Here is a 10,459-nt window from a genome sequence, read left to right as displayed (position 1 = left end):
AAAAAAAAAAAAAAAAAAAAAAAAAAAAAAAACTTTAAAAAGTGTTAAAAAAAAATAGGTTCATTCATGTAAAGTGCTTAAAGCAGCGCTAAATAAAGGTAGTGGTGGTGGTGGTGATCATTCATGTTGAGCACATTTCATCAGAATAAAAATGTGACATGGGAGAGTTTTCTCTCACTCAAAACTGTAGTTGTGCCGGGGCTATATATAGCCTTCGGAGCTGGCTTTGCACAGTTCTCAATTTATAAGACTAAAATATCTAAGAAGGAAGTTATGGAATTTTCTCTTGGAGTCTGTACATTTGTGTGTGGTGTTCACTGTAGCTGTTTCTCACTGAGAGCCAGAATGTGGCTCAGGCAGCTCTTGGGGTCTTTTCCATTTCTCTTTCTATATGTGTGAAAAGATACTCCTTGTTGGGGAGTATTTAAAGTTTTAAATTTATTTGTTCATTTTTTTTCAACAAATGCAAATGGGAAACGTATCTAGAAGGACTCCTGTGGGGTAAAAAAAAAAAAAAAAAAAAAAACACAAATAAATACATGGAAAAATACACAGTAGCATAAAGACTTGATTCAGTGAGCAAATGAAATAAATGTTTACGGATTTTCTTTGTGAACTTTACAAATAGAACCCATGATCTCTCTCTCTTCCTTCTTTCGCTTCCCTTCTCCCTCCCTCTCTCTGCATCTCTCTCATTTTGATGGCTGATGCAGGAAAGAAGAGCTTCAAAAGGGGAAAGAAGAAGGAGTCACCTGTAATCTCTGGAGGAATACTGGAAGTGTTCATCAAAGAGGCAAAGAATTTGACAGCAGTGAAGTCAGGAGGCACTTGTGATAGCTTTGTGAAGGGGTAATTTTGTTTTAACTCATTTTAGAAGATACTTAATGGTAGATGAGAGGGTCTGTGGTCCATGAGATGGTGGTGGCTGTGAGACTTCTGTGTTCATCTTATTCTAAATGTACAAGGAAAGAACTACCCTTAAATGCTGCCTTTAATTTTTTTTTAAGTTTATTTATTTTTGAGAGAGAGAGAGAGAGAGAGAGACAGAGAGACAGAGAGTGAGCAGCAGAAGGGCAGAGAGAGGGAGAGACAGAATCCCAAACAATCCCAAACGTTGAATCCCAGCACGGGGCTCAGTCTCACAAACTGTGAGATCATGACCTGAGCCAAGATCAAGAGTCAGACACTTAACTGACTGAGCCACCCAGGTGCCCCATGAATACTAGCTTTTAGATATGAAACAACACAAGTATAGAGGGGGCTGCTTATTCCAGCTTTCAGCTTGCTTCCAGCATATTTCAGGGTTTCCCATCATTCTCACCCTCAATACTGGCAGATTGTCCTGTAAGATTCATCTCTCAAAGGAGGAGAAAATATGCCTTTCTACATGTAATATATTTTTATTGTGCTTTGTTATCATTTGGTACTGGCAATATACAAAAACAACAAAAATATTAGATCATTGGTGTTTTGCTCTCTTAGGGGAAATTGTAAAAAGTAGAGATTTCAGAGCATCCTCCTCAGAGAAATCAACTGGAGAGTGCTTTGGCAGAATCATATTTCTTTTTTTCCGATTTTTTTCTTGTGATTGAGGTCAGAATAGATGCATGGTATGATTTCAATCTTCTTAAGTTTATTGAGGCTTGTTTTGTTGCCTAACATGTGATATATTCTGGACAGTGTTCCGTGTGCACTTGAAAAGAGTCTGTATTCTGTTGTTTTGGAATGGAACGTTCTGTATACATAGCTATCATGTCCATCTGGTCTAATGTGTCATTCAAAGACACCTTTTCCTTATTGATTTTCTGCCATTGATTTAAGTGGGGTGTTAAACCTTACTACTATTATGTTACCATCAATTTCTCTCTTTATGTCCATTAATGTTTGTTTTATGTGTTTAGGTGCTCCAATGTTGGGTGTATAGATACTTACAAGTGTTATACCCTCTTGTTGGACTGATCCATATCTCCTTATGTAATGCCCTTCTGTGTCTCTTTTTATAGCTTTTGTTTTAAATTCTATTTTGTCTGATATAAGTATCATTGCTCTCCTAGCTTTTTTTTTTTTTGCTTCCATTTGCGTGATAAAATTTTTTCATCCCTTTACTTCCATTCTATATGTGTCTTTAGGTCTGAGGTGAGTCTCTTATAGGCAGCATATAGGTCGATCTTGATTTTTAATCCATTCTGCCATCCTCTCTCTTTTGATTGGGGCATTTAGGCCATTTACATTTAAGATAATTTTTTTTTTCAAGAGAATATTAAATCGTTTATTGATTACACATGATAATGGATGATACACAAGCTTTAATCCCATCTATAATTTTATCTGATACCATGATTCAATTTAGATATATTGCATAGGATGTGCCAACAATCATATTAATAACCAAATAAACTCCAGGACTTTGCTTGGGTGACCCTTTTAACGGTGAACTCCAGGTCACAACACATTAACTGTCAGTTCAACCACACCAATGTTTGTGGAGACAATGGATTCTGTGCCCAAGCAGGTTGCAAATAAAATTTCAAATGGAACCTGGCATCACCCTGAAGGAATTCTAACTTCACACTGTTGGGGTAGTTTACCAAGATGGCTTCAGAGTAGACTAACTTTACACAGCACATTTAAAAAAAGACACATTTATTCAGCGTCATGATCAGACTATTACATTTAGCAATCAACAGCATGGGTGCAAAAAAAAAAAATCTACATTAAAACCCTTTGTTGGAATGCTTTACACTTTCCACAGAACAGAAACTAAAATAACCTGTTATACAATTAGTCACAAATACAGTCCTCGAGTTTTTTGCCCATACACATGAGTATTGTCTAAAACATGTCTTCTTTGTAGCAGCTAGGCCCTGCCACCACTGTGCTTGGCTGAGTTCACAAATCTGTTGTAACCTGTAGCTTCCCTGTCACTTCTCTGGCTCTCCTCTCCTGCTAAGCTTTGTTTCCTGGCAGTAATTAAAACCTTCTGCCACTGCCATAGCTACTGCTGCTGCTGGAACCGCCATAGCCACCTTGGTTTCGTGGTTTGGCAAAGTATTGGCCTCCACCACCATAGGGGCCAGAGCTTCTGCCTCCAAAATTTCCTCCTTTCATGGGTCCAAAATTTGAAGACTGATTGTTGTAATTGCCAAAATCATTATAGCTTCCACCACCTCCAAAGTTGCTTCCATCATTACCAAATCCGTTATAGCCATCCCCACTGCCACCATATCCACCACCACCTCGACTGCCACCAAAGCCACCACGCCCACTGAAGTTTCCTCCACGACCAAAGTTGTCATTCCCACCAAAACCACCTCCACGACCACCACCGAAGTTTCCAGAACCACTTCGACCTCTTTGGCTGGAGGAAGCACTAGCCATCTCTTGTTTAGACAGAGCCTTCCTTACTTCACAGTTGTGGCCGTTCACAGTATGGTATTTTTGAATAACAATCTTGTCTACAGAGTCATGGTCATCAAATGTTACAAAAGCAAAGCCTCTCTTTTTGCCACTGCCTCGGTCAGTCATGATTTCGATCACTTCAATTTTCCCATACTGTTCAAAATAATCTCTTAGATGATGTTCTTCAGTGTCTTCTTTAATGCCACCAACAAAAATCTTTTTCACAGTTAGGTGGGCACCAGGTCTTTGAGAATCTTCTCTCGAGACAGCCCTCTTTGGTTCTACAACTCTTCCATCCACCTTGTGTGGCCTTGCATTCATGGCCGCATCCACCTCCTCCACAGTGGCATAGGTGACAAACCCAAAGCCTCTGGAGCGCTTGGTGTTTGGATCTCTCATTACCACACAGTCCGTAAGCGTTCCCCATTGCTCAAAATGGCTCCTCAGACTCTCATCGGTTGTTTCAAAGCTCAAACCTCCGATGAAAAGCTTCCGCAGCTGTTCAGGCTCTTTGGGAGACTCTGACTTAGACATGACGGCGGTGGGAGGGGAGACTTTATCGATGCTTACTCGGCGGCGTCCACGGGCAGAAAGCCATTTAAGATAATTTTTAATAGGTAGGAGCTTATTACCATTTTGTTCATTGTTTTCTGGTTGTTTTTGTAGTTCTTCTCCGTGCTTCTCTTCTTCTCTTGCTCTCTTTCTTTGCAGTTGATGAGTTTCTGTAGTGTTATATTTGGCTTTCTTTCTCTTTATTTTTTGTGTATTTATTAGAGGTTTTAGGCATGAGGTTAAGCCTTCAAAGGCTTAATGTAATGTCAGTGACATTACTGTTCCTGTCATCAATCCTTCTTAGAAAAGTGTAATGGTCTCTACAGGAAAATGAGTCAAATCTTTACCCTCACACACACTCTAATTTTGATAAAGCAAATAATAAAGAGAAGCAGATATCTGGGGCTTTCCTACCAGTGAGTGTGTGGGCCTGAGTCCCAGTCCATCTGTCCTCCATTCTTTCTCATAGTAGTTTTCAGCACAAAAGAAATGTTTTATTTGGATCTTGCCATTGCTTTTTTTTCCTCATCAGCCCCACCATCTGTTCAGGCCTCTTCTTGCTCACTCTGGTGGGATGAGGGGATGATGGCTCCTTACCTATGGCCTCATTGTCACCTTACAGGGGTGACTTAACCTCTCTTGAAATAGTTTTCACTTTATCATGTTGAACATTTGCAAAGCGGAGATCATAAAGGATAGTATCTTTGTTCTATAATGAAAACAGGCCAATAACTTTCTAGTAAATTATCTCCCTAGTTAAATATTGAGCTGATTTATAAGAGACCTTAGATTTTTTTGAGAAAGTAAAGTTTTTTTTTCTCTTGCATGTAAACAAAAACAAAAGGTAAAGTATCGAGGGCAGGTAAGAAAGCATCATGATAATTAGTGACCCATATTTCTTCTGTCTTGCTGTGGTATTTTCCTTATTGGCCCAGATAGCTGCTAGAGTTTCAGCTATCCCATCCAAATTCCAGCTGTAAGATAATTCCCAGAAATTTCATATAGAGACACTTTTTGTGTCCTATTGGCCAGAACTTAGTACACAGCTATACAGGCTGCAAGGGAGGCTAGGAATATTATCTTTATTCTGGGTAGTCTTGTGCCTAACTTAAAAAAAAAGTCTGTTTTAAAGAAGAAGGAGAGATGGGGCGCCTGGGTGGCTTAGTCGGTTAAGCGTCCGACTTTCGCTTAGGTCATGATCTCGCTGTTCGTGGGTTCGAGCCCCGCATCGGGCTCTGTGCTGACTGCCAGCTCAGAGCCTGGAGCCTGTTTCAGTCTGTGACTCCCTCTCTCTCTGACCCTCCCCTGCTCACGCTGTCTCTCTCTCTCTCTCTCTGTCCTAGAAATAAATAAAATATAAAAAAAAAAAAAAAAAAAAATAAAGAAGAAGGAGAGAATGAATATTGGGAGATAAGGAGTCTCTTATTGGTACATGAAATGAAACCTCAAGTGTTACAAGGTATCTTATTTATTGTAAGCACCTACTATAGGAGAAATTTTCATTTCAAGATGAGGGACCAAAACAGGATTAGAAAGGAGAGTGCAGGCATTTTCCTATCATCCTACTTAAAATAAACAATAAACCAGTCCACTTAAATCTAGAGTGAAGCAGAAGAAAAAATCAAATACACACTCATGCACCCATGCACACGCACATACTAAGAATTATGGGGAATTGAAATAACTACTCAAAGATGCCATTTTCTGCCTACTGTCTCACCGATGGCCTGATTGCATTTTCTCTTACAGCTACCTGCTCCCTGATGATAGCAAAGCCACCAAGCATAAAACTCTGGTAATAAAAAAGAGTGTCAACCCTCAGTGGAATCATACTTTCATGTTCAGTGGCCTGAATCCCCAGGACATAAGGAATGTTTGCCTAGAACTTACTGTCTGGGACAAGGAGGCCTTTTCCAGCAACATCTTTCTGGGAGGAGTTCGTTTGAATTCTGGAACCGGTGAGGGACTTGGGGTCATGAGATGGTCTGTGATGAGGCATGGGGCGGAAGAGTGGTTCTGCAGGCTAACCTGTAGTAGATGTACATGTAGTTTCAGTTTAGCTGATTCCTGAATATACCACAGATGCTCCATCCCTTTGGCCAAGAATCTGTTCCTTGTTAAAAATACTACTACGTAAGTTTGCATCCTTTGGCTGTAAGTTTAGGATATATGATGTTTATATTCAGCCCTTTTATGAAATATCACTTACATCATAGTCTAAGTGAATTTCAGCTATCTTCTTGGGTATTCTTTCATGTTTTGCTCAGAAGAGGGTCACCAAGACAGCACAGACTTCTGATAGGGGAGAGAACAACTTCTAAGACCAACTTTACTTTCATCCTCTTCTCAGATTACTCACTGGTTGAATTGAAAGAAAATCCATTCCCCACCCCCAAGCCCCCGCCCCGCTAAAAACAGATCATGGAAGCACACTACTGATGCCACAAGGTGCAACCACAACAGGGTGAATTGGAGGGAAATGACAGTAGTAGAGCACATGTAGCCCCCCAGATTCTCATTATTCCATAATTTAAGTAAGACGTAGAGGGTCTGGATGCACCATGGTCTATATTCTTGTTAAGAACAACCCTGCCTCTATGATGCTCTCCTTAGTTATACATTAAGGAGAGCCAAGGATATCTATACCACTAAAGTGAAAAATTCCTAGGTCAGTGGGAAATTTAACAAGGGGCCTTGTTAAAAAAGTGAGATCTTCAGAGCCCAATTCAGCCTGTTCTTCTGTCATGTTAACTCCGTCCAGAAGAGAGCCAGCTCTCTGATAAACTACCAAAGTGGGGAGTGGTGGAAATGGCCACTAGGGCCATCCTGATTTGTTTCTCTTCATCTTCGCAGAAGTGAGTAGTCAGACTACAAAGGAAGCCTTTTGTTCTAACTAACACTACTCACTAGGTATGGTAAGGAAAAAGAAGCCAGTGAAGGACTCTCTGCTCACAACGCCCCCTCCAGCGTTGATAAGTGTCTTCTAGAAGATAAAATATTTCGTCTGTGAACTGTAACACTCCTTTTTCCCTTCTTTAGGTACGAGCTATGGGAAGAATGTGGATTGGATGGACTCTCAGGGGGAAGAGCACCGCCTTTGGCAGAAGATGGCCAACAATCCTGGGATTCCCATTGAGGGTGTTCTCATGCTCCGTTCCAGCATGGGGAAATGTAGACTCTGAAGGTACCAGTCTCCAAAATGAGGCCTCCACGCACTGTCTGACTGGGATTCTGTTTCCCTGCCATTTCTCACCTGAGGGTATTAAGGCATGTGGGGAGAGATGTCAGTGTTACGAACATTTAGGGTCTTGCTGAGTGTCTATAAGAGCATGTACCTCTACATGTCCAATGGCCAAGGCCTTTTTGATTGCATGATAGAAAGTGTGCCACACTGTCCGGTCAGCAAGCAAATTATCCAATGATTCCTAGGCTCTATACCGTAAGGGAAATGGTGCAAGCCTCTTTGAAACTACAGTTGAAATTTGGATTCCCTAAACTTTTCTATTAATGAGTTCTTTTATGTTTCTTAAAATGGTTTGAGGGATAGAGGGGCCACTCATAATACAGATCACTTGAAGAGTAAGAAGGAATACTGGCTACCCTTTTCTCACCCTGGGAATACCCATGATCCAAAGAAGGCACAGTGGGGATGGTTGCTTGGGCAAGGAGGTGGCCCTGTTATTGTAGCAAATGTGTGGATTAACCAGGTTAGTTTTCAAAATGAACTGAAGGGTTTCCTTCGGTGACTGTATAATTTATAATCTGAGTCAGTCCACTTTTGAGAGTGAAAAGAACGAAATCCTTATACTAGGGCAACAGTTGTAAACCAGGACTGAACAGGGAAAATTGGGATGTAGGGTCACCCTGCTTAGGACCTAACAATTAGAGAGCTCTATTATAAACAGCTTATAAAATATTCTAAGCCATTAACTACAAGGGAGTAAGAGCTAATGTACATTTTGAGCCCCTGCTTGTATCGTATCTACTGATATCCCTTTGGTCAAAGGAAGTCATGTGGCGAAGCCCAAGATCAAGGAGCGGGAAAATACATTCTGTGCACGATGAAGCCATGGTAAGGATGACAATGCAAGAAGAATCGTTGCCAATAGTTAAGTCTACCATACCTTCTGCGACCTGTAGTTCCAGATGCTTTAGGCACCAAACTTAAATGCAACCTCAGACCTGATCCTCATTTTGCGTATTCCAAATCTGAGGCCCAGAGAGCTGGAGTGACCTGCCCAAGATCATATAGAAGCTATGACTATATTCACACTTAAATCCAGGCTGTGACTTATAGGCCAGTATTCGTTCTACTGTCGCCCCTGGCATAATCTTGTGCTTATCCGGGTGGAGAGGAGGGCATAGATGAAAGAAGATGAAGCAGAGTCAGATTGCTTCAGTATGAGGTACCTGACAGACTCTTCTGCCAGAGTCGCCGTCTAGCCCTTCAGCTCATTTTTTCACTTGAATTTGTATAAAACCTTTGAAAGGATGGAAACTGAAGTTTAGTGGTAAGAGAGGTAGAATCATCTTCCGGCTTATTCAAGCGAATTTTTCCATATTCTAAATTTCTTCTTGAATTTTTAAAACTGATTTCAGAATATATTTAACATTATTATGAGGGAAGAAGCAGTCCATTTTCAATAATATTCAAAAAGGCTAAATCTCAAAAATTAAAGTTACCGGTCTAGTGCAGCTTAGTATATATGGAACATTTTTTAAAACTCAAACTCCTATCCCTATTATGTTGCCCTTCTTCAAAACAGAAAACAAAAGGTGTAAGATCATCACTACTGCCTGTATTGGAAATATTGTCTTCAGACGTGACCTGATCCATTCTGTGTTCAGTGATATTTTGGGGACACATGAGAGGGTGATGATGATATAGTCTGGAGACATCTCTAAAGTAAACAAAATGAAGTAGATTTATTCACTAACAATAAAAGTGGCAAAATAACAAATTCCAAAATCTCTAACTTAAACTCTAGATGAGTTTACTTCATGTGTTCAGACCTTTGCCACATTTAGAGCAGTTTTCTGTATTATGGTCTCATAAACATCTAGCTGGGTATTTCCACAATGTAAAACCTAGGTATACAGAAGTCCATCAGAAACCTGTGATGATGTTCTCAGAGAGAAAAGGTAAATTGATCTCCAGGTCATTCTTTTTTACTAAGTGTTGTGTAGAAGTACAAATATTTTTAAATCTAGATAACATGCGAATGGCACAAAATTCAAATAGTTTCAAAATTGTAAAAAGTCCATCTGCCTTCCTCCTCTTCCATAGCAGAAATGATTGATAGCCTCATTCTTTCTTATGCCTATAGGGTATTACATTATAGGGATATAGCAAATTTATTTAACCATTCCTATCAAATGCCACATTAAATATGGTTAACTAAGCTATCTATGTTTGGTGGCTTTTCTGAACAACCTTTTCTCTCAAACATCACCACTTGGAAATTCAGAATGAGATTTTTGGGTATTTCCAATTTGGAGTATTTATCCTACAGAGATAGATACAGATGTGAGAAATGAGTGCATACAGAAGTGTTCACTACAAAAGATAGAAAACGAGCCAGTAGCCCATCAGTAGAGACCTTCTGCACTATCATATGTGCCTACTTTTTCTGTGTCATTTGCTGCTTCCTCTCCTTCTCTGCTAAAGATTGTTAAATGATAAGCATTGGATTCTTCAGTGCTTATTCTTTCTTTCCTCCTCACATCATATACTCTCTCTGGCATTATCATGTATTATGCCTTCATAGTTTTATATGCTTATAACTTCAAACTCACATCTCCAACCCAGACCCTTCCTCTCGCCTTAGATCCAACTACCTATAGGACCTATCCACCAGGGTAGCTCATGTTTTCAACATAGTCAAAATAGAACTCTTTATTCCACCCTTCCCCGTGTACCCAATTCTTCCTCTTCTAGTACATCCTGCCTTTGTACCTCATACCGTCGTCTACCCAGTTCAGCCAGTTCAGCTGGACGGTTCAGCCCAGCCTATCTCAGCACAGATAAAAGCAGAGAGTGCTCTCCAGCCCAGCTCTCCATATCACCTTCTCAGAAGATACCATGACCTTGCTGGACTGTCCTCATCAGGAGATCTCGGCCCTCAATGTTCCTCGCTTGAATCAGACAAGTTGTAAAGGGACATGGGCAAGATTTAAAGCCTGGGCTTTATCCGTTCAGTTTGTTAACAGTACTTTTAGGACACATGGAAGATTATCAGATCTCATTTGACTTACATTGTCACTGTAACTGGAATCATCAGGATGTAGATCTTCCAGGCCACAAAAATGCCAAAAACAAAGATATTTTGATGGGACTTCATAATCCTAGTCTCCTTTTCCTTAACAAACCTACACAAATATATGACCATTGATCTTTAAGTATTTAAGTAACTAATGGATGACCCACCTGATTCACAGTAATAGCAGTCTCATCATCACCTGCTACCCTAAGGTTTATTTTTGATGAGGGAGGAGAAAGCCATGGAAG

General features: G+C 40.2%; 1 protein-coding gene across 2 annotated transcripts in view; it reads left to right on the top strand.

Annotated features, from left to right (window-relative positions):
* SYTL5 (synaptotagmin like 5) overlaps positions 1 to 7,133 on the top strand; it is a 105,136-nt gene extending 98,003 nt beyond the window's left edge. For both annotated transcript variants that reach the window (XM_039256380.1, XM_039256376.1), the window contains 3 exons: positions 714 to 849; positions 5,701 to 5,909; positions 6,991 to 7,133. In XM_039256380.1, coding sequence (XP_039112311.1) covers positions 714 to 849; positions 5,701 to 5,909; positions 6,991 to 7,133 — 488 coding nt within the window. The remainder of the gene's footprint in view (positions 1 to 713; positions 850 to 5,700; positions 5,910 to 6,990) is intronic.
* Positions 7,134 to 10,459: the final 3,326 nt, after the last annotated feature.

Source organism: Hyaena hyaena, unplaced genomic scaffold (genome assembly GCF_003009895.1).
Source record: "Hyaena hyaena isolate Hyena2069 unplaced genomic scaffold, ASM300989v1 scaffold_12, whole genome shotgun sequence".
Taxonomy (NCBI): Eukaryota; Metazoa; Chordata; class Mammalia; order Carnivora; family Hyaenidae; genus Hyaena; species Hyaena hyaena.
The sequence above is the reverse complement of the archived record's forward strand: the minus strand, read 5'-3'. Positions and strand labels throughout refer to the sequence as shown.